This window comes from Mytilus edulis, chromosome 3 (genome assembly GCF_963676685.1).
Source record: "Mytilus edulis chromosome 3, xbMytEdul2.2, whole genome shotgun sequence".
Taxonomy (NCBI): Eukaryota; Metazoa; Mollusca; class Bivalvia; order Mytilida; family Mytilidae; genus Mytilus; species Mytilus edulis.
Genome location: NC_092346.1, coordinates 102,131,467 through 102,153,854, shown reverse-complemented (window position 1 = coordinate 102,153,854; position 22,388 = coordinate 102,131,467). Strand labels below are relative to the sequence as shown.

Here is a 22,388-nt window from a genome sequence, read left to right as displayed (position 1 = left end):
AATGTTGGGTCCTCAATGCCCTTCAACTTTATACCTGTCTGGATTTCTATTTTTTTTTTATCTGAGCGTCACTGATGAGTTTTATGGCGACGACACGCGTGTCTGGTGTATCAAATTATTAGCCTGGTACCTTTGATTAGTATTATATGTATCATATATGAAAACAGTTTTCCTTATTATTTAATACCTCAAATATCCATACACAATATTTTCACAAAACAATTTTACTTTAGTCAATTGAATAAAATATAGTTTAATGCGCCTTTTCGTCTGTTCTTGATACACATATCATGTTTTATTGCCCGACATCATTTTTACAAACTCTGAAAAAAGGAAATTATGATTGATTAATTATAATATGTGATAATTTCCTAACGATTGTGTTGAATTCTACAGTTTACAATTAAACACATTAAGTATACAGACATACATATGCAATATACGCATACTTTACTTGTATTATATATCATCCTTTACTTAGCAATAAAGCAAACTTCAATATTTGAATAGTTAGATACGTCACTGATCGTAATAAAGACATCACTGTAATCGTTGCAAGGATTGTCTTGAACTGTGAATATGAGATTAAGAACAGCAAGCAAGCGCTTTTACTTTTGCATGTATTTTTATTGTGCTCATATAGAATTGATACACCATATCCATGCTTTACAGTGTATATAACCGTTGCCCGTTGCCATATACACTTGACTGTATACCTCAAGTATATATTTTAACGTTTTTCTGACAGTCCTGGTTGGTAATCTCTCTGTTAAATATATTAGTTTGAATCTTTCAACTGAGAGGTATGTAATCAAGATTTAAATTTTCAGTTAACTCTATCTTTTTTTTAATCAAAATTAAGAATGAAGAACACTTTTTCTCCGGTCTTAGAAAAATTATTTTGTCAATAGATTTCTTGTTGAGAACAAAACGCTTTCGGCGTCTAAGTTGATTAAAAAAAATGAAACAGCAATGCGGTAGTGACAGAAAGCACCATACACATCTTATTTGATTATAGATAAATATATTACTTCTAAAAGATGTATACTTTTACTGCATAACTTTGTTAATTGGTATAGAAGATGACAGGGTCATATTCACTGTTTTTTCTAACTACTAATGGTCGTAGAAAACGCAGAATATGTTGTATCAAACGTTAAGTGGTCTTTCAGGCCTATTTACAAACATACATTCTGACGTAACAAGCCACTTTTATTTCGGATCAAACAAGAGAGGCATGAGATATTCAAATGAATTGCAAATTTCCAATATAGTCAGGAAGTATTAATATAGTTTTAACTATTGAATGGATATTTTGTAGTTTAAATGACATAAGATATGAAAATAATACGTTATATAAATTTCATGCGTCCGAACTGCTTTTATGGGTTTACCTTTATCAGGAACGTTCGAAGCCAAACATTTGAAAGCAAGTAATTATAAAAACTGAAACAATTGAAGAGTTATATAAACATAAAAGAACTTGAAAATAGCTAAATCCACCCAAGGCCAATTGTGCCTGATGGAGTTGAAATATAAGTTTCTTTATAATTTCAAAGTTTATAAACAGGCAATTTTAGAAAGTATTGTTAAAAATCATGTCAGTATCGAAGAACTGTTTACTGAGTTTTTGATACCCTCGGGGACTGGTAGTCCTCCAGCAGAGGTACATGTATCGACCCAGTGATGTAAAATATGAGAACAACAAATCATATTTATTTCGTGCATCCGAAACGCTTTTCTGGATTTACCTTCATTAGCAATAAAGCGCTTTATATGCGTTTGCATTTTCATCATTAATGTTTTTTTGCAATCGGTGTCGAATGGTATCGTGCACGGACTAAATGATTTAAGGAAACACTTGCAAGTGAAAAATAAGATGTGGCTTTAATGGCAGTAAGTGATACAGTGGAATCGATCATGAGCTAAAAAATTTGATGGTAAAAGTAGGAAACACTCGTAAGTTTATCCTTACATATGACATTCGTGATCTAGTGGTATCATGCATGGACTGAATAGTTAAAAAATAAAAATAAAGAGATGGGGTTTGATTTCCCAGTGTGACAACCATCCACCAATGTTCAAATGATTTGGATGTAAGCAATGTTAAGCACAGTACGGTTTTCAACAATGCGGAAATACGATTGATTTCCCCATCCCCATCTAAATCAGGATAAAGTTAAATAACTTCGTAATTGATTTCCCCATCCCCATCTAAATCAGGATAACGTTAAATACCTTCGTAATTGATTTCCTCATCCCCATGTAAATTAGGATAAAGTTAAATACCTTCGTAATTGATTTCCCCATCACCATCTAAATCAGGATAAAGTTAAATACCATCGTAATTGATTTTCCCATCCCCATCTAAATCAAGATGAAGTTAAATACCTTCGTAATTGATTTCCCAATCCCCATCTAAATCAGGATAAAGTTAAATAACTTCGTAATTGATTTCCCCATCCCCATCTAAATCAGGATAACGTTAAATACCTTCGTAATTGATTTCCTCATCCCCATGTAAATAAGAATAAAGTTAAATACCTTCGTAATTGATTTCCCCATCCCCATCTAAATCAGGATAAAGTTAAATACCATCGTAATTGATTTCCCCATCCCCAACTAAATCAAGATGAAGTTAAATACCTTCGTAATTGATTTCCCCATCCCCATCTAAATCAGGATAAAGTTAAAAACCTTCGTAATTGATTTCCCCATCCCCATCTAAATCAGGATAACGTTAAATACCTTCGTAATTGATTTCCTCATCCCCATGTAAATTAGGATAAAGTTAAATACCTTCGTAATTGATTTCCCCATCCCCATCTAAATCAGGATAAAGTTAAATACCATCGTAATTGATTTCCCCATCCCCATCTAAATCAAGATGAAGTTAAATACCTTCGTAATTGATTTCCCCATCCCCATCTAAATCAGGATAAAGTTAAAAACCTTCGTAATTGATTTCCCCATCCCCATCTAAATCAGGATAACGTTAAATACCTTCGTAATTGATTTCCCCATCCCCATCTAAATCAGGATAAAGTTAAAAACCTTCGTAATTGATTTCCCCATCCCCATCTAAATCAGGATAACGTTAAATACCTTCGTAATTGATTTCCCCATCCCCATCTAAATCAGGATAAAGTTAAATACCTTCGTAATTGATTTCCCCATCCCCATTTAAATTAGGATGAAGTTAAATACCTTCGTAATTGATTTCCCCATCCCCATCTAAATCAGGATGAAGTTAAATACCTTCGTCATTGATTTCCCCATCCCCATCTAAATCAGGATAAAGTTAAATACCTTCGTCATTGATTTCCCCATCCCCATCTACATCAGGATAAAGTTAAATACCTTCGTAATTGATTTCCCCATCCCCATCTAAATCAGGATAATTTTAAATACCTTCGTAATTGATTTCCCCATCCCCATCCAAATCAGGATAAAGTTAAATACCTTCGTAATTGATTTCCCCATCCCCATCTAAATCAGCCTCTCGTATCATCTCGTCCACTTCCTCGTCTGACAATTTCTCTCCCAAATTTGTCATAACATGACGGAGTTCAGCTGCACTTATCGATCCATTACCATCTTTGTCAAATACTTTAAAAGCCTCTCTTATTTCTTCCTCTGAATCAGTATCCTGCATTTTCTTTGCCATCATGGTTAAAAACTCTGGGAAATCTATTGTTCCGTTTCCTATAACATGGATTAAGGGTTTATAATTTATGTTTCATTGATTTATAGTTGATTGCTTAATGTCAAGCTGTACTGATTAATTGTATATTCCATACAAAAGACAATATTAGTTCTATCTTTTAAATACTTAAATTAAAACAGAAAACGCATACCCGGTATTTAACTGTTTTATAAAGATTCACGTTTAGCACGATGCCCTTTTATCTATATTTTGGCATTATAAATATTTTGATTTGAGCGTCACTGACAAGTCTTATGCAGACGAAACGCGCGTTTGGCGTACTAAATTATAATCCTGGTACCTTTGATAACTAATTACTTAAGTCCAATTTTATCTGTATATATCCAAAAGCTATTTCGAACTGTAGACTGTTTATTTAGATATCAAAAAAAAGATATCATCCAAATATTAAAACTGATTTCCAGTGTGTAGGATATACTCTCAATTTCATTACGGCTTTTACAACACGCTTTGTCAAAATCATCACTTTATTAACATGGTGAGTATCACACAGCTACTTTCTGGTGATGTTGACTAGTGTTCTAGTATCTTCGTACTTTAATATTGGTCATATTCGATATATTAACCAACACTAGTGTCAGTTTGACATGCTTTGCTTTTATGATATATTATCAACGTAACAGTAAAAACAATAAATGTTGACTAAGTTCATTTCAAAACGATCAAATCTCAATATATTGTCATTTCTCAGAACAAACATTCCAACAGTATTGTGCAATGTGGGTACATGTGTATCGAAGTTATGAGATATTTAAAGATCTTTCAACACACCATATTTTCACTTGTTCATGTTGAACAAACTTTTTTGTGTATTTATTACCCCTGCCTATTCGAAAAACAAAAGACCAAAAATAATGTTTATTTTCGGACTGATTAAAAGAGTAAATGTTTTTGTTCTAGTGAATATTATATTATTTTATAATGAAAAAGGGTCATGCAAAAATGTTTTATTTCATTTTCCATAAATCTTTAAAGATTTGTCGTTCAACATTATGTAACCAAAACTGTGAAAAAATAAGGTCCAAGGACAATACGAACCTTGATTTGAAATTGGATTATTAGTAAGCCGGGTCAAAACTATCTGATTCGATTCTTCTCTAGAGACTTTTATTCCAGGAGTTAAATATCAAATCATGTACAAATCTGTTATTGGTTATAAAAGATCGAAAGATTGTCTTCACAATACCCTTTTTAAACGTGCAAAACTAGAATTAATAAAGAAATTTTGGATATGAAAAAAACATTGGTGAAATGATTACATATTAATACCATCAGCATCCACTTCATTTATCATATCCTGTAGTTCAGCATCTGTTGGATTCTGTCCTAAGGACCTCATAACTGTTCCAAGTTCTTTCGTTGTTATCGTACCATCACCGTCCTTGTCAAATAAACTGAAAGCTTCCTTGAATTCTAATGATAAAAAAGTATGTTAAATTTATTTCAAAGGAAATTAAGTATTTATAACATGTTTCTTTACCCCAAAAAAGATTCCAACTGATTAGGTGGAAATCTTATGGATATTTAATCTAGTACTAAAAATAAATTAAAGTCATATGAAACTTCAAATAAAAAACAAAATATGAATATGTTTTTTAAACGTGAATTGGTACTTTATACCAAGTGTACGTGAACTTTCTTGTGAAAGACAACCCTTCATTCAATCAAAATCTCATACATGTACTGCTTTTGAATTTTGGCCTTCCCGTTCACTTATCAACAAATATTTTTCCGTATGCAATGACCTTATCTACGACCTCTCATTATAACTTGGGCCACCGCACAGCTCAAGTGAGAGGAGAAAAACAGAGAAAGAATTTTAACAAATGTGCACTAAGTACACTATAAATTGTTATTTACTAATTTGAGCGAAACGATGACACAAAAAAGAAAACGTCTTAGCATTCAAGTATCGTTATGAATATTTATAACATCACAGAATTCCAGGATGTTCTACTGTTGATTAACCCGGCACTCAAAAAGGTACAGAAACTATGTTTGCAAATAAACGCGAAACAAGTTGATGCATGTAAGAGGAAAATCCTGTGCACAACTATCGCTTAAAGTTGGACGACACATTTCCGAGAAAAATGAGATTATTCGTTTGTATATTATCAAAGATGTTTCCGCAAGGGTACTTGTTAAAATAAAATAGTAATTAAAACCCATTCGTAAAAAGGTCTGTTTAATCATGTTTTACATACTTTATATTAATTGTTAAACTTATAACGCCTTCTATTGACAGGAACTTTAAATGTTAAACACATTTCGCTTATCTTTTCTTTAGTGATAGGTTTAATTTATATCTATTTTCGATTCAACTTTATTAAAATCTTTTTAATTTCTATTAACTTTTAGCTAAAACCTAACAAAAAAAGCCATTTTTTTATGTACCTTAATCATGGAGCAAAAAATTATCCAAAATGAATGCTGAATGTATACATATAAGAGGACATATGAATTCATAGAATACACATATATACTAAAGACCATCAGACTTGGATGAAAGCAGCTATAGATCTTAAGACGACAAAACAAGTTATACGAGAAAACTAACGGCCTTATCTATGTACAAAACAACGAACGAAAACGTGTGTGAAATAAAGCAACAAAAGAAAATGTGTGACGGGTTAAACATGGTTGCTGATGCAACCACTCAAAGCCAGGTCCAAATAAAAAATAAATTAATAAACATATTAACCAAGACTAAATTATTCATCAGAAAGTATCAGTAGGTTCAGTTATACATATATATATATAAATTAGAGCATAGTATTTAAGTTACACACGAAACTAAGTGTCAACGACATAATAAATCAATGTATGTTAATCATGCACAATACAAGTGAATCGACGATATGGAGATATGCATTTCTACCAAGGTTTACCTTGTTCTATACTCATAAAAACATGTCATATCTAGATATTCGTCCTTGTATGCACAAGTGAATAGATTTTCTAAAACCATATCCAAGTACATGTATCAACAAATAAACGGTCTTATTTTGTTTGTTACTTCAGTATACAAAGGTATAGGTGATTACGTTAACACTTACACTATACATATCTATAGAGCTGGTTCAGGAAAAATCTTTAAAGCAAATCATCATATCTAGAACAAGCTTAAAGTAAAAATAGGTTTGGAAGGCATGCATTTTCACCATATGATTGGCAAAGATACCTGACACGTATTACTAGCATAAAAAATTGTCTCTATTGACGCATGTTTGCCTCGATGGCAGGTCATTGGATCGGCCCCAATTTGGTAACATTATTGTTCTCAATCTTCACTGAAGTTTCTAAGAGGAAAAGAATATACACTGGTCGGCTCCTGCACGTGCAATAGTATGTGTGCGAATATGGTCTAGCTTCCTACGGACTGTTAACTTGGAGTTTTGACATTTAAAACAAATCTGCATTTCGCGTATCGGTCTAGTGCAAAACAGGTATTCAAATCAATAAAGAATATGACACTATATCTAGGATATACATGCACCAACTTTAAATCACTTAACAACATAACAAACAGACATCTGTGTTGTACCATTCACAACGAATTAAAAAAGAATAAGTATGTATGTATCTTGTCTGTACCGGTCGTATTGCGATGTCAAACGAATGCAACATACATTGCCCATTGACAGCCCAACTGTGCATTAAAAGCTTATATTCCCCCCCCCCCCCTGTATAATTGGCAGTGTTTTTGAATAAAAGTATGGGCCGGATGTTGATTATGACTTAAATTTTTAAATGGAAAATATTCATTTGCAAAGCAACTACAAACAATTCAGAATTTATGGGTCGTTGATTATTGGTTTTGAAAATATTTTTTCGCGGGAAATGTTGACAAAAATCGGCACCCAATTTTGAAATTAAAAGTAAGCATTCAAATATGTCGGAATTTTGATCTGACTACGTTTATGCTTCAAGTTTCGGTTTTTAAAATTAGGTTAAAATAATATGATATTTGAAATAAATAAAATTTTAAATAAAAAATTTCGCAATTTGGACATACCAATCATTTTTGTTGCAGAACAACACTCTGTAATCTTTAATTTAGGAAAATTGGTCAATGTTAATGTTTGATAGAGGGTAATCAGTTCCATTATATATGGAAATTATATTTCCCGATATCGTTTCCTTTGCTAACTTTTTATTTATAAAATCACAAAAACGGTTACTTTGTTTTTCTTATTTCTCTATATATCCTCGTATAAAGAGTTATTGGAATAAACAGCTAATAGGAGACGGATAGCTTGTTTTTGAAAGATATGAATCGTTGTACAACATGTATCAAGTTAATAGACTAAGGATGGAGGACAACGCTGAGAACAAATCATTTTTAATTTACATTTTTATTATGATGTTATAAAAAAGGAAACCGTATACAGTAGCATGGGTTCGAATCCCGGCGAGGGAAGAACAAAAAATTTGCCACAGCAAATTTACAGATCTAACATTGTTAGGTTGATGTTTAGACGAGTTGTATATACATAATGTACACAGCTATGTATCACCATCACTGCTGGTGATCCGATGGATAAATCTGTTGTAGAGTTGTCACTGGCTCAGACGTACTTATAAATGTAATTATTTTCTGTGACTGTATCCTACATTAATTTTAAGGTTCCTTTACTATAGATAATTTAGCTGATCTGTAAGAATAACATCTTCATGCCTTATATTTACCTCAATTTGTTTTACATGCACACGTAAAAAAATTGCGGTTTTCATCCAATTTGAACGTACTGTGATATCGTGACACCAAATCGCCTGCACTGCAGCCGTCCCGCTAGACCACACGACCACCTGGGTCATATAAGTACGTCTGAGTCAGTGACAACTCTACAACAGATTTATCCATCGGATCACCAGCAATGATAGTGATACATGGTTTTGTACATTATGTATTATATACAACTCGTCTTAACATCAACCCAACAATGTAAGATCTGTAAATTTGCTTTCGCAATTTTTTGTTCTTCACCCGGAATTTGAACCCATGCTACTGAGATATCGTGACACCAAATCGCCTGCACTGTAGCCGTCCCGCTAGACCATATATATATATATATATATATATATATATATATATAGAGATTGCATAACAATGTAATTTTAACACACTATTTAGTATGTAAATATAAAAATGTTTAAAATATTTACAAAATGATGAAAATATATTTCGCTAGACCAACTAGCTTTATCAAGCGTGCATCTATCCAGGTGAAATCGGATGAAGATGATAAGAAACTTTTGCAGCTCAATGTATATGTTGCACTTGAATTTAGCTGCCTTGAAAATAAGAAAATTTTGCAGCTCAATGTATATGTTGCACTTGTATTTAGCTGCCTTGAAAATACATAATTGGTAGTTAAAGTTAGCAACGTCTATTGGCTACTCCGTAGTCAAATGGCAAAATCAAAAGCTCAAACACATAAATCGAATGAATAACAACTGTAATATTCCTGACTTTGAACAGCCATTTTCTTATGTAGAACACGGTGCATTATACTTGGTTTTGTACCTAGCTAAACCTCTAACTTGTATTACAGTCTTAGTAAACATACCTCCTATTTGTTCTTCTGTTAAGTTTTCTGCCTACAAATTTAACTAAATAATATAAATTCTATACAATAAAAATAGGTGTACTAACATTATGTCAGCTGATAATTAGCAATTAGCACATTTCGTTTTTTTTTTGGTATTCAACAACAATATTGCACATGCTGTTACAGATTTCTTCGCAGCCATTTCAGTTTATATCCCTGTATATTAGTACATAAAAAGACCAGGGTATTTTCAAGTATATATTTATAAATCAGTTTGGCATATATTAATTGTCATTTAATACATTATTTATCATTAATACTTTATTTATCATTAAAACATTATTGTTTCTATTAAAACTCTAAATATGAACTTTAAAATCACATGAAACGAGTGACTGGTGAAAAATAATGTTTTAATTATAAAATTCTTGAATCGATGCATGTATATATCATAAACTAAGTCTTCTGTGCACGATTTTATCAATTGTTACGCATCCATATCGTATAATCGTCCAAATATCAGTACTCTTGGTCTGTTATGATGTGAAAATATGAAAGCTAATTATTTTTTTTGAAGCCATAGTTTGTCGATTGTCACCTTCATAAGTATTTATAGTAAACAATCAACAAAGAAGCACGGATATTGAGCAAGTATATAAAATGTACAATCAGATAAAAGTTAATTTCAATGACAGATCCATGCGTATTGCGATCACTGGATATTAACGAGAAAACTGCATACGGAAAACATAAAAGAATTTTATTAGAAAAAAAAGTATATGTTCATAAGTTTTATAATTTTTTTTTTAATCTGAAGTTTCATATGACTTTTAATTAAAAACAGTATTCCTTGATATATCATTCATTATCAACTTTCTGATAGATGATGAGAGTGAAATAGAAAATCGGATATTTGAAATTCTGATATCGAGAACAAATTTTGAAAATATAAAAAACCAAAATAGTCACTTGTTGCATATTTTAGACTTTCACATTTTCATAGGAGACAAAGATACAACAACGTTGTGGCCAGTCACATGCTTGAATGAGATTAACCATGCATATCGCCTCAGTGATAATGTAAATTGAGAAGTAGTAACCATATATATTTTAAATGTCCGTGTTATTGAGTCTATATTCAGAATAAAGTTAAATCAAATAGTGAAGTATGGTATACAGATTTAAAGACTTTTATTAAATGGTAAATACACTTATGTTAAACTTCTCCATTAAAACTTTCAACATTTATGTAACGTATTAGTTCGTATTGTACATACATCGGTGTTCAATTTTATGTTTTTTCTTTAGAAAATGTCATTTCGTGCTCCCTTAACTTTTATAATTTTGTTTAAACTTTAAACTGTCAAACCTTTTGTACACGTATATACCTTGTAATGATCTTACTATCATTCAAAAATATTGATGAAAACTAATGTGACTAGTAACTGCATACATCTTATATATGTTATTTTCCTTGCAGTGAGACTATATCGGTTTTACTTGTTAGTCTCGTTAAAGTTACATGTAAATCTATCTAATTCGGTGTGAAAATGTATATGTCGGTGTATCTGTTATATTAGTATATATTGCTCTCTGATGGTGGTGTGTTTTGTTATTATCTATGACACCGGTATTTTGTCTAGATTATTTCAAGCTTGTAAAAAACAAAATGCTTTGCCTTTGGCTGATATGCATATTAAAACTAAGTTAAGATTTGTTCAGACGAGCCGATGTTTTACATGTCCGACGATGAATTAGTACTACGACTGGATATTTTAACTTAAGTGGTTATATGGATATCAGCCCTAAAACTCCGAGGAATATTCAACACGGAAAGTTCCTAATTAAATTGGAAATTTAAAGAAAAACAAACACACCAAACGCATGGAAAACTACTGTCATGTTCATGACTTGGTACAGTCATTTTCTTATGTAGAAAATGATCGATTTAACCTGGTTTTATTGCTAGCTAAACCTCTTACTTGTATGACAGTCGCATACAATTTCATTATATTGACATCGATGTGTAAAAAAAACCAGACGGACATAAAAGGTAAACATGTTAAAAATTGGGGGTCAGCAGTCAACATTGTTTTATAATCTTAATCACTATAAAAACCAACAAATATATAACAAAGAAACACAAAAAGGCATATAGACAAAACACATTAGCACATTAGAAAAAATAATGTCACAAGAATACAAAATTTTACAGAAATAGACTAAACAGTAAAAGTGATATTAAAAAGGTAAAATTAAAAAATAATATAACACATATTTAAGATGATAAACACCGTCAGTACACATAATCTATACTTCAAGACCATCGTGTATTATTTGTGAACAAGATCTTGGTATCTTCCGATGAACACTTTTTAGAAAAAGTACGAGACGTTCTTTGACGTACCCCTGGTTCATCAACTTTCTGCTCAGACATTTGTAACAACTTTCCACAATAGACCAAACGACACAAGCTTATCATCTATGATTACCGTACGTCCATTAACAATGAGTAAAATACATACTACATAGTCAGCTATAAAAGTCTCTGAGTGACAAAGGGCAGACAATTCAAACGAGAAAACTAACGGCCTGATTTATGTAATAAAAATAATGAATGAAGAACAAATATGATATACAGAAATAAATGGAAACCATTGAATTACAAGTCCTGACTTCGGACTACATTTATCGAAAGTGGCAGTGTTAAACTAGTTGGAAGACGTCAACCATTTCCTAGCTTTTAACCGTGGTGTAACAGTACAAAAAAGGTATTTATTAAGTGACAAAAAGTACCATCTTAAATATGCCACTTCCAGAGCACGGGCTACTGTGCGGAGTGTATCGTATAGTTAAACAGCAGCAGATGGTCAAACATGAATGATAGATTAATCTTGTTTTCAAAAATCTTATGCGACCCGATGTAAACATTATTTTACATTTCAAACAGCTAATTTGCAACAGTAAAACAACATTACAACAGATAACCAGTTTTAAATTCCAGAGGGACTTAGGTCCTGCAATACATATGTGTACTCTTAGTGATATTACTTCCTTTTGACCAAAATTCTTTCATTTTTAGAAAAATATATTTGGATTTCAAAGTAGAATTTTATACTTCTTGCAAAAGAACCTATTCCAATTTTATTTTTTTTTATTTCTGAAACAAAAACATATTCCTTCTAGATTAATGTAAAATGAATCAAGAATGGAAAACTGGATTAATACAAAATCATAATACTTGCCATTGTTAGACTACAACTGTCACAAGATCCCGCCTGAAAAAAGTGGGTTGACTGCTTCCGTTTTCACGCATGTCACAAGGATAATTAATATAAGTTGTAGTATACATACTAGTACGCTTTCTGTTCAGTGCTGAAATTGAACACTTTAAAAATTTAATTTAAATGGACATAATACATCTAATGCATACTGAACTGAAATTTTGAATTAAAATTCAATCCATACTCAATAAAATTTATTTGGTTTGTATTTGATTTATAAAAAAATATTTTCTAAGTGAACAAATTAGGCGTAAAAATTTAAAGGTTTCACGTTTCACTTAGTAGTTGACATACTCTGAATGGGGTAGTTTTGTTTGATTTTTTCACTTTGCATGTCTATAAAATGACAACAATGGCGATTGACGTAATTACTTACTGTGTATTCAAACTATTAAATGGAAGAATGGGTCACACTTGGATGTTCAAATGATAAGCTTATATAGAAATATAAATAATATATAAAATAACCAAAGCCAGACTTATGGAATCAAACAGAAAGCGTCTGAAAAATAAGTGGTCACATAGCTTGATGAAACCTGCCTTTTGATAAGATATTTATAAGTATTTAGTGAGTGGCCACATTGCTTGATTGTACATGCCTTTTAATAACATATCCTACTTATTTAATTATTTGCTATCAACTATTTAAATTCTTCAAATAAATTTTCAAATATTAATATTTTAAATGTACAACGAAAGCAACTTGCGTTATAACGCAAACCTTTGCGTTTAACGCAAACCTTTGCGTTTAACGCAAACCTTTGCGAAATAACGCAAACCTTTACGTTAAAACGCAAACCCGTATGCAAATGTATGACAAAACATTTTACTAGACAATTTAAAAATAAATTGATTTTGGTCGACATGGTCTTATTTTTACATATAAACATAAACTTTTAATACAATAAAGTTTTGAAATGAAATATAAAAAAGGCAACAGTAGTATACCGCTGTTCGAATTTCATAAATTGCTGGAGAAACAAGAATGTGTCCCAAGTACACGGATGCCCCACTCGCACTATCATTTTCTATGTTCAGTGGACCGTGAATTGGGGTCTAAACTTTAATTTGGAATTAAAATTAGAAAGATCATATCATAGGGAACATGTGTACTAAGTTTCAAGTTGATTAGACTTCAACTTCTTCAAAAACTACCTTGACCAAAACTTTAACCTGAAGCGAACGGACGCACAGACGGACGGACGAACGGCACCACAGACGGACGGACGAACGGAGGCACAGACCAGAAAACATAATGCCCCTCTACTATCGTAGGTGGGGTATACAAAACATATCCGGGTTACAAACTAAAACTAAGGGAAACTCATTTAACATAAGAGGAGAACAACGACACAACAGAAACACAACACTAAAATGTTACACACATAGAAACGCAAGTATAGTATAACATTTATCAGTATAAATAATACTTACGGATTTACTGAAATATTGGTGGAGAATATTCAGTGTATATATCTAACATTTGTTATATACCGTACTCCGGGTTCCCGAGTGTGTGCCTTAATTTGCTGAAGATACTTACAGATAGAATGGCCATTTTCCTGACTTGGTACAGGACATATTAAGAGAAAACTGTGGGTTGAAGCCATACCTCACGCTTTTAAGTTGAATATAACATTAAAATAACAACATTACATGACAGGACTACAATAAAATTATATGAGAGAACATACAGGGCTGAGAAACACACAAAAAATAGCTATGAAAAGGAACCAGGCTATAATTTAATACGCAAGACCCGCGTTTTGTCTACATAAGACTCTTCAGTGACGCTCAGATAAAAAAAAATCGAAAGCCAAAAGTAAAGAGTTGGAGAGCATAGAGGACCAAAAGTTCCAAATAAATGTGCCAAACACGACTAAGGTTGTCTGCCTGGGATAAGAAAGTCCTTAGTATTTAGAATAATTCATACAGTATATTTATAAAAATGACTAAACAATAGATATACATGTTTTCACCGAAGTGGTGACTGACTACAGAATAATAACGAATACTTAAAAAAACCTATACTAAATCAGAACATAAAAAACGCACAGCCGAACAACGTAGTATATGTTAGCCGAAGAGATCGACACACAAAAATGACATCACATTTAAATTAAAAAAAAATTCCAAAAAATAGGATCGAGTTCAAGATTTGGTTTGTTATACTGATATAACATGTACTAATAATTATCCAATACTTATTATTATTTTAAATATAAAAGTGTGGTAGTAAATCACTGGCGTCAACGTGATGATCGTAACTGCAGTTACGATCATCCCAATATGGCGGACACAAATATAGGGATATTTTAGAAGGCTGATTTCTCCACTTTAACAGCTTATTTTCAGATTTGTTTTATATCAAGAAACATCTTTATAAGCATTGCCGTTGGATGTGTTTTTCACGGTTATAGACTAGACATAACTAGAAAATCCTTTTCCCATCCACTACTATTGAATGGAATAGCCTTCCCCCCGACATACGTACGTCCAAAAACATAAATATTTTTAAACGAAAGATGAAGTCCAAATTGATACAGCCACCTTCCTATTTTAGTTGTGGGGATAGAAAACTTAATATCATTCATACACGTTTGAGAAATATGTGCAGTTCTTTAAATTCAGATTTACATCGTGTTAATATTAAACCAAGTCCCGCATGCAGCTGTGGCCACCCTGTTGAGGATAGTATACACTATTTTTTAGAGTGCGCTCTTCATAACGAAGCAAGAGAAATACTGTTTTCAAAATTAGAAAATTATGCTATATCCATTGAGCTTCTATTAGCTGGTGACGGTGACCTTTCTTTTCAGCAAAACAAAGACATTTTTGAGTCCGTACAATCTTATATCAGAATAACACAAAGATTTAAAACAATCAATTAACATTCTAAATTTCTACTTTACAACCTTTCACTCCAGTCTAGTTGTTTCATTATTATTCCTTATTATATTGTATTTTTTTTCTTTTTTCTTTTTATTTCTAATTTTTGTTTGAAGTATGTATTACATGCATTACTACTATGTTGTATTTTTTCTTTTTCGCCATTATCTAATGTACTTTGTGTTTATATTTATATTGGGAGAGGACGTCTCTAATGTTGTTATAACTTGTGTCCAATCCCTTTTGCTACTTTTGCAAATAAAATATGTTTAAACTATGTGTTTTTCATAAGTTACAGAAAAACAAACAGAAGAACGAAAATCGAGATTCAAAAAATCACGATGATGATCGTAACTTCGTCTATAGATGATCGTAACTTTGACTTGTTTTTATAAAAAGATGATTGTAACTCAAAATTTACGAATGTTTTTTTTTCCACTAAATGAATACCCTATTTAGCAGTCACGATAAAAAACATGTTATTTTAAAATCAAACAAAGATTAAATGAAAACCGCTATTCTAAAAAGAAATGACATAAGGGGGATTAGCAGACTTATATGCAAATGTCCCCAACATTATGAGTAATTAAGTTAACATTGCAAATGGATTTACGTGGATATGAAGTTGATATAAATATCATTCTCATAATACAGTTTAAGAATACAGACCAAAACTTTCACTGAATAAAGTAAAGGAGGGCATGAAGTTACATTATTTTGATGACTTTCTATCGGTTTTAAATTGTTGCCTGGTCTCGGGTTTTCTTAATCAAACTATGACTATTAAAAATTGGAAGACTACAGAGGTGGACTTCGAGGGAAGGTCAAGGTGCTCGCATCACCTTTTTGTGGGGGAAATTTGGTTGATTGTATAGGGAATCAATGAAGCATGACTGTAGCGGGCCTACTCTTAGGCAGCCAGTCCCCAATCCCTTTTTGAAAATCTCTGGATACGCCACCGAACTACTGTTGCCTATATTTACCATGGGTTGACTATCTATGTAAAGAAGGAAAAGTTGAAATAGATGGTATACACGTTCATATTAGATTTTTCAAGCTACAAATTATTACATTTATACGGTATATGACATGTATTATTGAAGTTGGTCGAAGAAGTTGTGTTGAGCCAAACGTATCAATAAGGGATCTATCATAAGGGGAGATGTTTGGAAAAAGGCAGGACAGGAGATTTGAGTAAAAAAAGGCCGGATGGACATCTTGGCCAAACAAAAAGGCAGGATGACGATTTATGTAAAATAAATCAGGATGAAAAAAAGGAGGACCGAACAGAGTAAAAATAAAAACACAGGATAGAGAGTTCGACAAAAAAAAATGCAGGACAAAACTATTCATCCTAGCTCCTCCCCCAAAATAAAAATCAAATAGTAGCTCCCTTTATTGACGGTTTCATTGGTTTTTTTTTTATTCAACAGATATGATTTCACTTCTTAATGCTTTATTTTCCCAACCTCTCCCTTAAAAATCGTAAATCTGTTAATAAAAGAAACTATACAGTCTGAATTCCCCAAAAATACCAGATCCTCGAAAGGTACTATTGTCCCTAAAAGTGTAGGGAAAAAAATAAAATAAAAACTTAAATTTTAACAAACTGGTCATTAATATGAACTGTCCAATACCTTATTTATATAAAACATATGAAATCAATATAAAGTTTTGTTAACCCTCAATGCATTTTAATATTGAACTAGATAAATAAGAAATACCAAATCTCGCGAAATCATTACCATTTGTGCACAAGTTTACCAATAGGACGTTATCCTCCCCTCTATGATCGTTCGTCATTATTATCACAATATCAGCTGATAACGTACATTTTGTCGCATACTAGACAGCTTTATTTGTCCTTATTTATCAGAAAATGCTCCGTTGGAACAAACAGTTACGATCATCTTAAGTACAAGTTACGATCATCGTTTATAAAAATAAATAAAAGTTACGATCATCATCGTGATTTTTTGTATCTCGATTTTCATTCTTCTTGTTGCTTTTCCATCCAGTCCGAAAAAATATTTCATTGGCAATGCTTATAAAGATGTTTCTTGAAATAATACATATCTGAAAATAACCTGTTAAAGTGGAGTAATCAGCCTTATAAAATTTCCCTATATTTGTGTCCACCATATTGGGATGATCGTAACTGCAGTTACGATCATCACGTTGTCGCCAGTGGTAAATAGATAATCTAGCTACGTCGTATATTTCTTTTATATCAAACTGTAAATCAAATACATCGTATAAATTTAGTTGACCCAAACTAAAATCTTATAAATTAACTGGGGGGTTAATTATCTTTATCCTAACACACGAGTAGAACAGAAAAAAAAATATAAGGTTAACAACTACAAACGATAAGACATTGAATAAAATCCGATGAGAAAAACAGATATAACATCAAAGTTTGGATAGCAAAATACTGTCTTATAGCAATGCGAATTCACACTTAGTAAAACAGTCACAATCGGAATAAGTCACGTTCGGTACTTTAAAGATCAGACGACGTAATGGCAAACCACAATCTAAGACGTGGTAAAAATGTCCTTAGTTTAGATAAAAACATCGTATGGATCAACCAATTTGTGATGGTTTCCATAACATTTACGGAGTTTTAAATCTGTCATAAATGTTGGCATTTTTTTTTATTTTTTTAATTTTTTTTTTAAAGTTAAACGATTGTTACCTCCATTTTTCTTATGTATAAAAGTTTATTCTAGAGACTCAAAGAGGCCAGTATCACGTACATGGTATTTTGGCATAAAATCGATACAATGACAGAAGAATATTTGTATTAGGTTCTGGCAAAATTTCCTAAATCATCATTCAAAAATAATCACTCGTGATGGTTTCGGTTATTAGATCATTTTTGGTATTTTTGTTTGTTTGTTACATAGTAAGGAAAAATTCAAATATGGGGAAAAAGTAAAACTTCAAAAATACTGAACTCCGAGGAAAATTCAAAAAGGAAAGTTTACACAAGAAACCATCTTTTAAAGGGCAACAACTCTTATAATGAGTAAACTTACAATAAAAGCAGCATTGACTCATTAAAAAAGCTTGTCCTGCTGATAATTTTTGCCAATATTAGTTTCTATCCACCTTCTACTGATGTGTAAACAAACATGAAATAGGTGAATTGCATGTTAACACCTATAAGACTGCGATTGACAATTTCGACCACGTACACGTAAAATAACAAAAATACTAAACTCCTACCAGTTTCTTGATCATTTTTGATTTTTAGTTTCCCTAAAGTACCTTTGTTTTCGTTACATTTTGTAAATACAAATACAGGTAAATAATCGTCAATCAATGAGATTAAGTGTCAGACAATATTTGCAGCATTGACTTATTTGTAGATCTTATTCAGCTAACAATTTTTGATATTTATAGTTTCTTTCTGTCTACCAAAGTTTCTAAACACACCCCTAATAAAATGCGCAATTTAATTTAAGTAACTATAATAAGAAGTCGACTGGCGATACTGGCCATGTTGACTAAGAATTTTCTTATCGCAGGCATAGATTGCCTTAGCCGTATTTACCACAACTTTTTGGAATTCTGGGTCATTAATGCTCTTCAACTGTGTACTTGTTTGGCTTTATAACTATTTTGATCTGAGTGTCACTGGTGAGTCTTATGTAGACGAATCGCGCGTTTGGCGTATTATACTATAATTCTGTTACCGTTGATAGCTATTAACACACCTGGGTCGAGAAACGGCCGGTGGACGTTTCGTCCCCTAGGGCATCACTAGCCCAGTAGTCAGCACTTTGGTGTTGACATTAATATCAATTATATGGTCATTTTTATAAATTTCCTGTTTACAAAACTTTGAATTTAAAAAAAACTAAGGATTTTCTTACCGCAGGCATAATTGACTTTGACCGTATTTGGTACAACTTTTGGGAATTTAGGGTCCTCAATGCTCTTCAACTTTGTACTTGTTTTGCTTAATAACTATTTTGATCTGGGCGTCACTGATGAGTCTTATGTAGACGAAATACGCGTCTGGCGTATTAAATTATAATCCTGGTACCGTTGATAACTATTAACTCTACTGGGTCGATGCACCTGTATGTAGGATTATATGTAAAATTTCCATTTTACCCTTATATTGTAAACTAATAGAGTATAACATTATAATATTAACAAAAAGGAATGAAGCGGAGAAAACAAAACTACATTTCAATACTAAGCATTAAGGGTTATTTTTACAATAAAAACGTTACCAAAAATATCTAGATAACATATTTAGTAGTCAGCACTTCTGTGTTGACATGAATTATCATTGATATGGTCATAATTATAAATAAATGTTAACAACTTTGAATTATTGATATACTAATGATTTTCGACTCCAGAAATAGATTGTCTTAGCTGTATTTGGCAAAACTTTTGGGAATTGTTGTGTCCTCGAAGCTCTTCAACTTCGAACAATATTTTGACTATCAAACATGTTTTGGTTCGAGCATCACTGATGAGTCTTTTGTAGACGAAACGCGTGTCTGGCGCAAATATAAAATTTCTATCCTGGTATCTATGATGTGCTGATCCAAGACGTCACAAGATAAAGAAGAAGTCTGAATCACGTGGCATTGATAGGAGATAATTTAAAAAGTTTTGTCAGACTTCTTATAACTAGCTGCATATATTTCAGACATTGTCAAACCTTTTATAAGCAGAGCAGAAAATATCAGACACAAAGGAATAATTGAAAATAAATAGAAAATTCGCTCTTACATCCAAGCTTTAACTTGATTCTGTAACAGATTAGAATCAACAGAGCTATCAGCATTTATAACTTCATCACACGTATACAGCTTTATCTCTCTTTTTAAAAGAACCAACAATTCTTTAGATGATTATACCTTAAGAGCTAAACTCTAATCACTAGTAAAAATGACACGTTTTCGTCTTAGTCTTTCTAGACAAAAAATGTCAATCCATAAAGACAGGATTCCGTTTTCACAAAACTATTAACATCCTGATAAATGGATGTTTCTACGCATAAATAACCATAACCGTTGATAGTAGAAGGGGAACAACCTCTGTCATCAAATAAATACAGGGAAAAAAATCTTTTAAATGCGGATTATAAGCGGTAACTCTTTTTTTCGCTTTGCTTTTTTGACCACTGGATGAAACAAAAGTTTCGATGTCATTTGTTCATTTGCTTTAATCGGTATATCGACTTCGAGACATTTTTAGCTCACCTGGCCGAAAGGCCAAGTGAGCTTTTCTCATCACTTGGCGTCCGGCGTCCGGCGTCCGTCGTCGTCGTCCTGCGTTAACTTTTACAAAAATCTTCTCCTCTGAAACTACTGGGTCAAATTTAACCAAACTTGGCCACAATCATCATTGGGGTATCTAGTTTAAAAAATGTGTCCGGTGCCCCGCCCTACCAACCAAGATGGCCGCCATGGCTAAAAATAGAACATATGGGTAAAATGCAGTTTTTGGCTTATAACTCAAAAACCAAAGTATTTAGAGCAAATCTGACAGGAAGTAAAATTGTTCATCAGGTCAAGATCTATCTGCCCTGAAATTTTCAGATGAATCGGACATTCCGTTGTTGGATTGCTGCCCCTGAAAGGGTAATTTTAAGGAAATTTTGCTGTTTTTGGTTATTATCTTGAATATTATTATAGATAGAGATAAACTGTAAACAGCAATAATGTTCAGCAAAGTAAGATCTACAAATAAGTCAACATGACCAAAATGGTCAGTTGACCACTTTAGGAGTTATTGCCCTTTATAGTCAATTTTTAACCATTTTTCGTAAATCTTAGTAATCTTTTAGAAAAATCGTCTCCTCTGAAACTACTGGGCCAAATTTAACCAAACTTGGCCACAATCATCATTGGGGTATCTAGTTTAAAAAATGTGTCCGATGCCCCGCCCAACCAACCAAGATGGCCGCCATGGCTAAAAATAGAACATAGGGGTAAAATGCAGTTTTTGGCTTATAACTCAAAAACCAAAGCATTTAGAGCAAATCTGACAGGCAGTACAATTGTTCATCAGGTCAAGATCTATCTGCCCTGAAATTTTCAGATGAATCGGACATTTCGTTGTTGGTTTGCTGCCCCTGAAATGGTAATTTTAAGGAAATTTTGCTGTTTTTTTGTTATTATCTTGAATATTATTATAGATAGAGATAAACTGTAAACAGCAATAATGTACAGCAAAGTAAGAACTAAAAATAAGTCAGTATGACCAAAATAGTCAATTGACCCCCTAAGGAGTTATTGCCCTTCATTGTCAATTTTTAACAATTTTCTTAAAATTTGAAGATTTTCAATAACATTTTCCACAGATTGTACTGTTATAGATAGAGATAATTGTAAGCCGCAAGAATGTTTAGTAAAGTAAGATCTACAAACACATCACCATCACCAAAACACAATTTTGTCATGAATCCACCTGTGTCCATTTTTTAATATTCACATAGACCAAGGTGAGCGACTAGTTTTAGTAAGCATAAAACTGAAACTATTAGGTGGTAACCTTCATCACATCATTGGTACATGTACAACAACTCTTCGCAGAATTTTTACCGAGTTCCTGGGGTTTCCTTCTGTGGAATCAAACCGTATATTCTTAGCCAGTGGAGATGATGACAAAGACACTTTGGGGGAGATAAATATTGTCCTCGAGACATAGTGGACTTGGTCAAAGTTCTCATGAGTAGAATTGAACATTCAACTTAAACATGCTGAAGCTTCGTTCCAGGAGAAGTATCACAGATTTCATTATCAGTTCGCCTTAATTTCTTAGAAATAGAAAGGGGAACATATTAGTTATAATACGTCCTTGAATGATTACCTAAAATAGATTCTCCTACTTGCGTTATTTTCATCTCGCCCTTCGTATTCATCTTTCCTTGTAGGAATCCGAAAAACATAGCAAAACTAGAGA

The 22,388-nt window shown here is 32.3% G+C and overlaps 1 protein-coding gene across 1 annotated transcript; it reads right to left on the bottom strand.

Moving 5' to 3' along the window:
• Positions 1–163: 163 nt before the first annotated feature.
• On the bottom strand, positions 164–12,726 carry LOC139518024 (calmodulin-like). The gene is made up of 5 exons (XM_071309660.1): positions 12,521–12,726; positions 9,298–9,324; positions 4,997–5,140; positions 3,463–3,705; positions 164–323 (listed from the first exon to the last, which is right to left on the bottom strand). Exons 1-5 carry the CDS (start codon positions 12,525–12,527, stop codon positions 289–291), a joined length of 456 nt encoding a protein of 151 aa, XP_071165761.1. The 5' UTR covers positions 12,528–12,726; the 3' UTR covers positions 164–288.
• Between the last annotated feature and the right edge of the window lie 9,662 nt (positions 12,727–22,388).

Coding starts and splice junctions, on each gene's coding strand:
- LOC139518024 (XM_071309660.1), bottom strand. Junction 3,706..4,996: donor AAATGAAGTGGATGCTGATG/GTATTAATATGT, acceptor TCCATGTTATAG/GAAACGGAACAATAGATTTC. Junction 324..3,462: donor TGGGGAAATCAATTACGAAG/GTATTTAACTTT, acceptor TCCTTTTTTCAG/AGTTTGTAAAAATGATGTCG.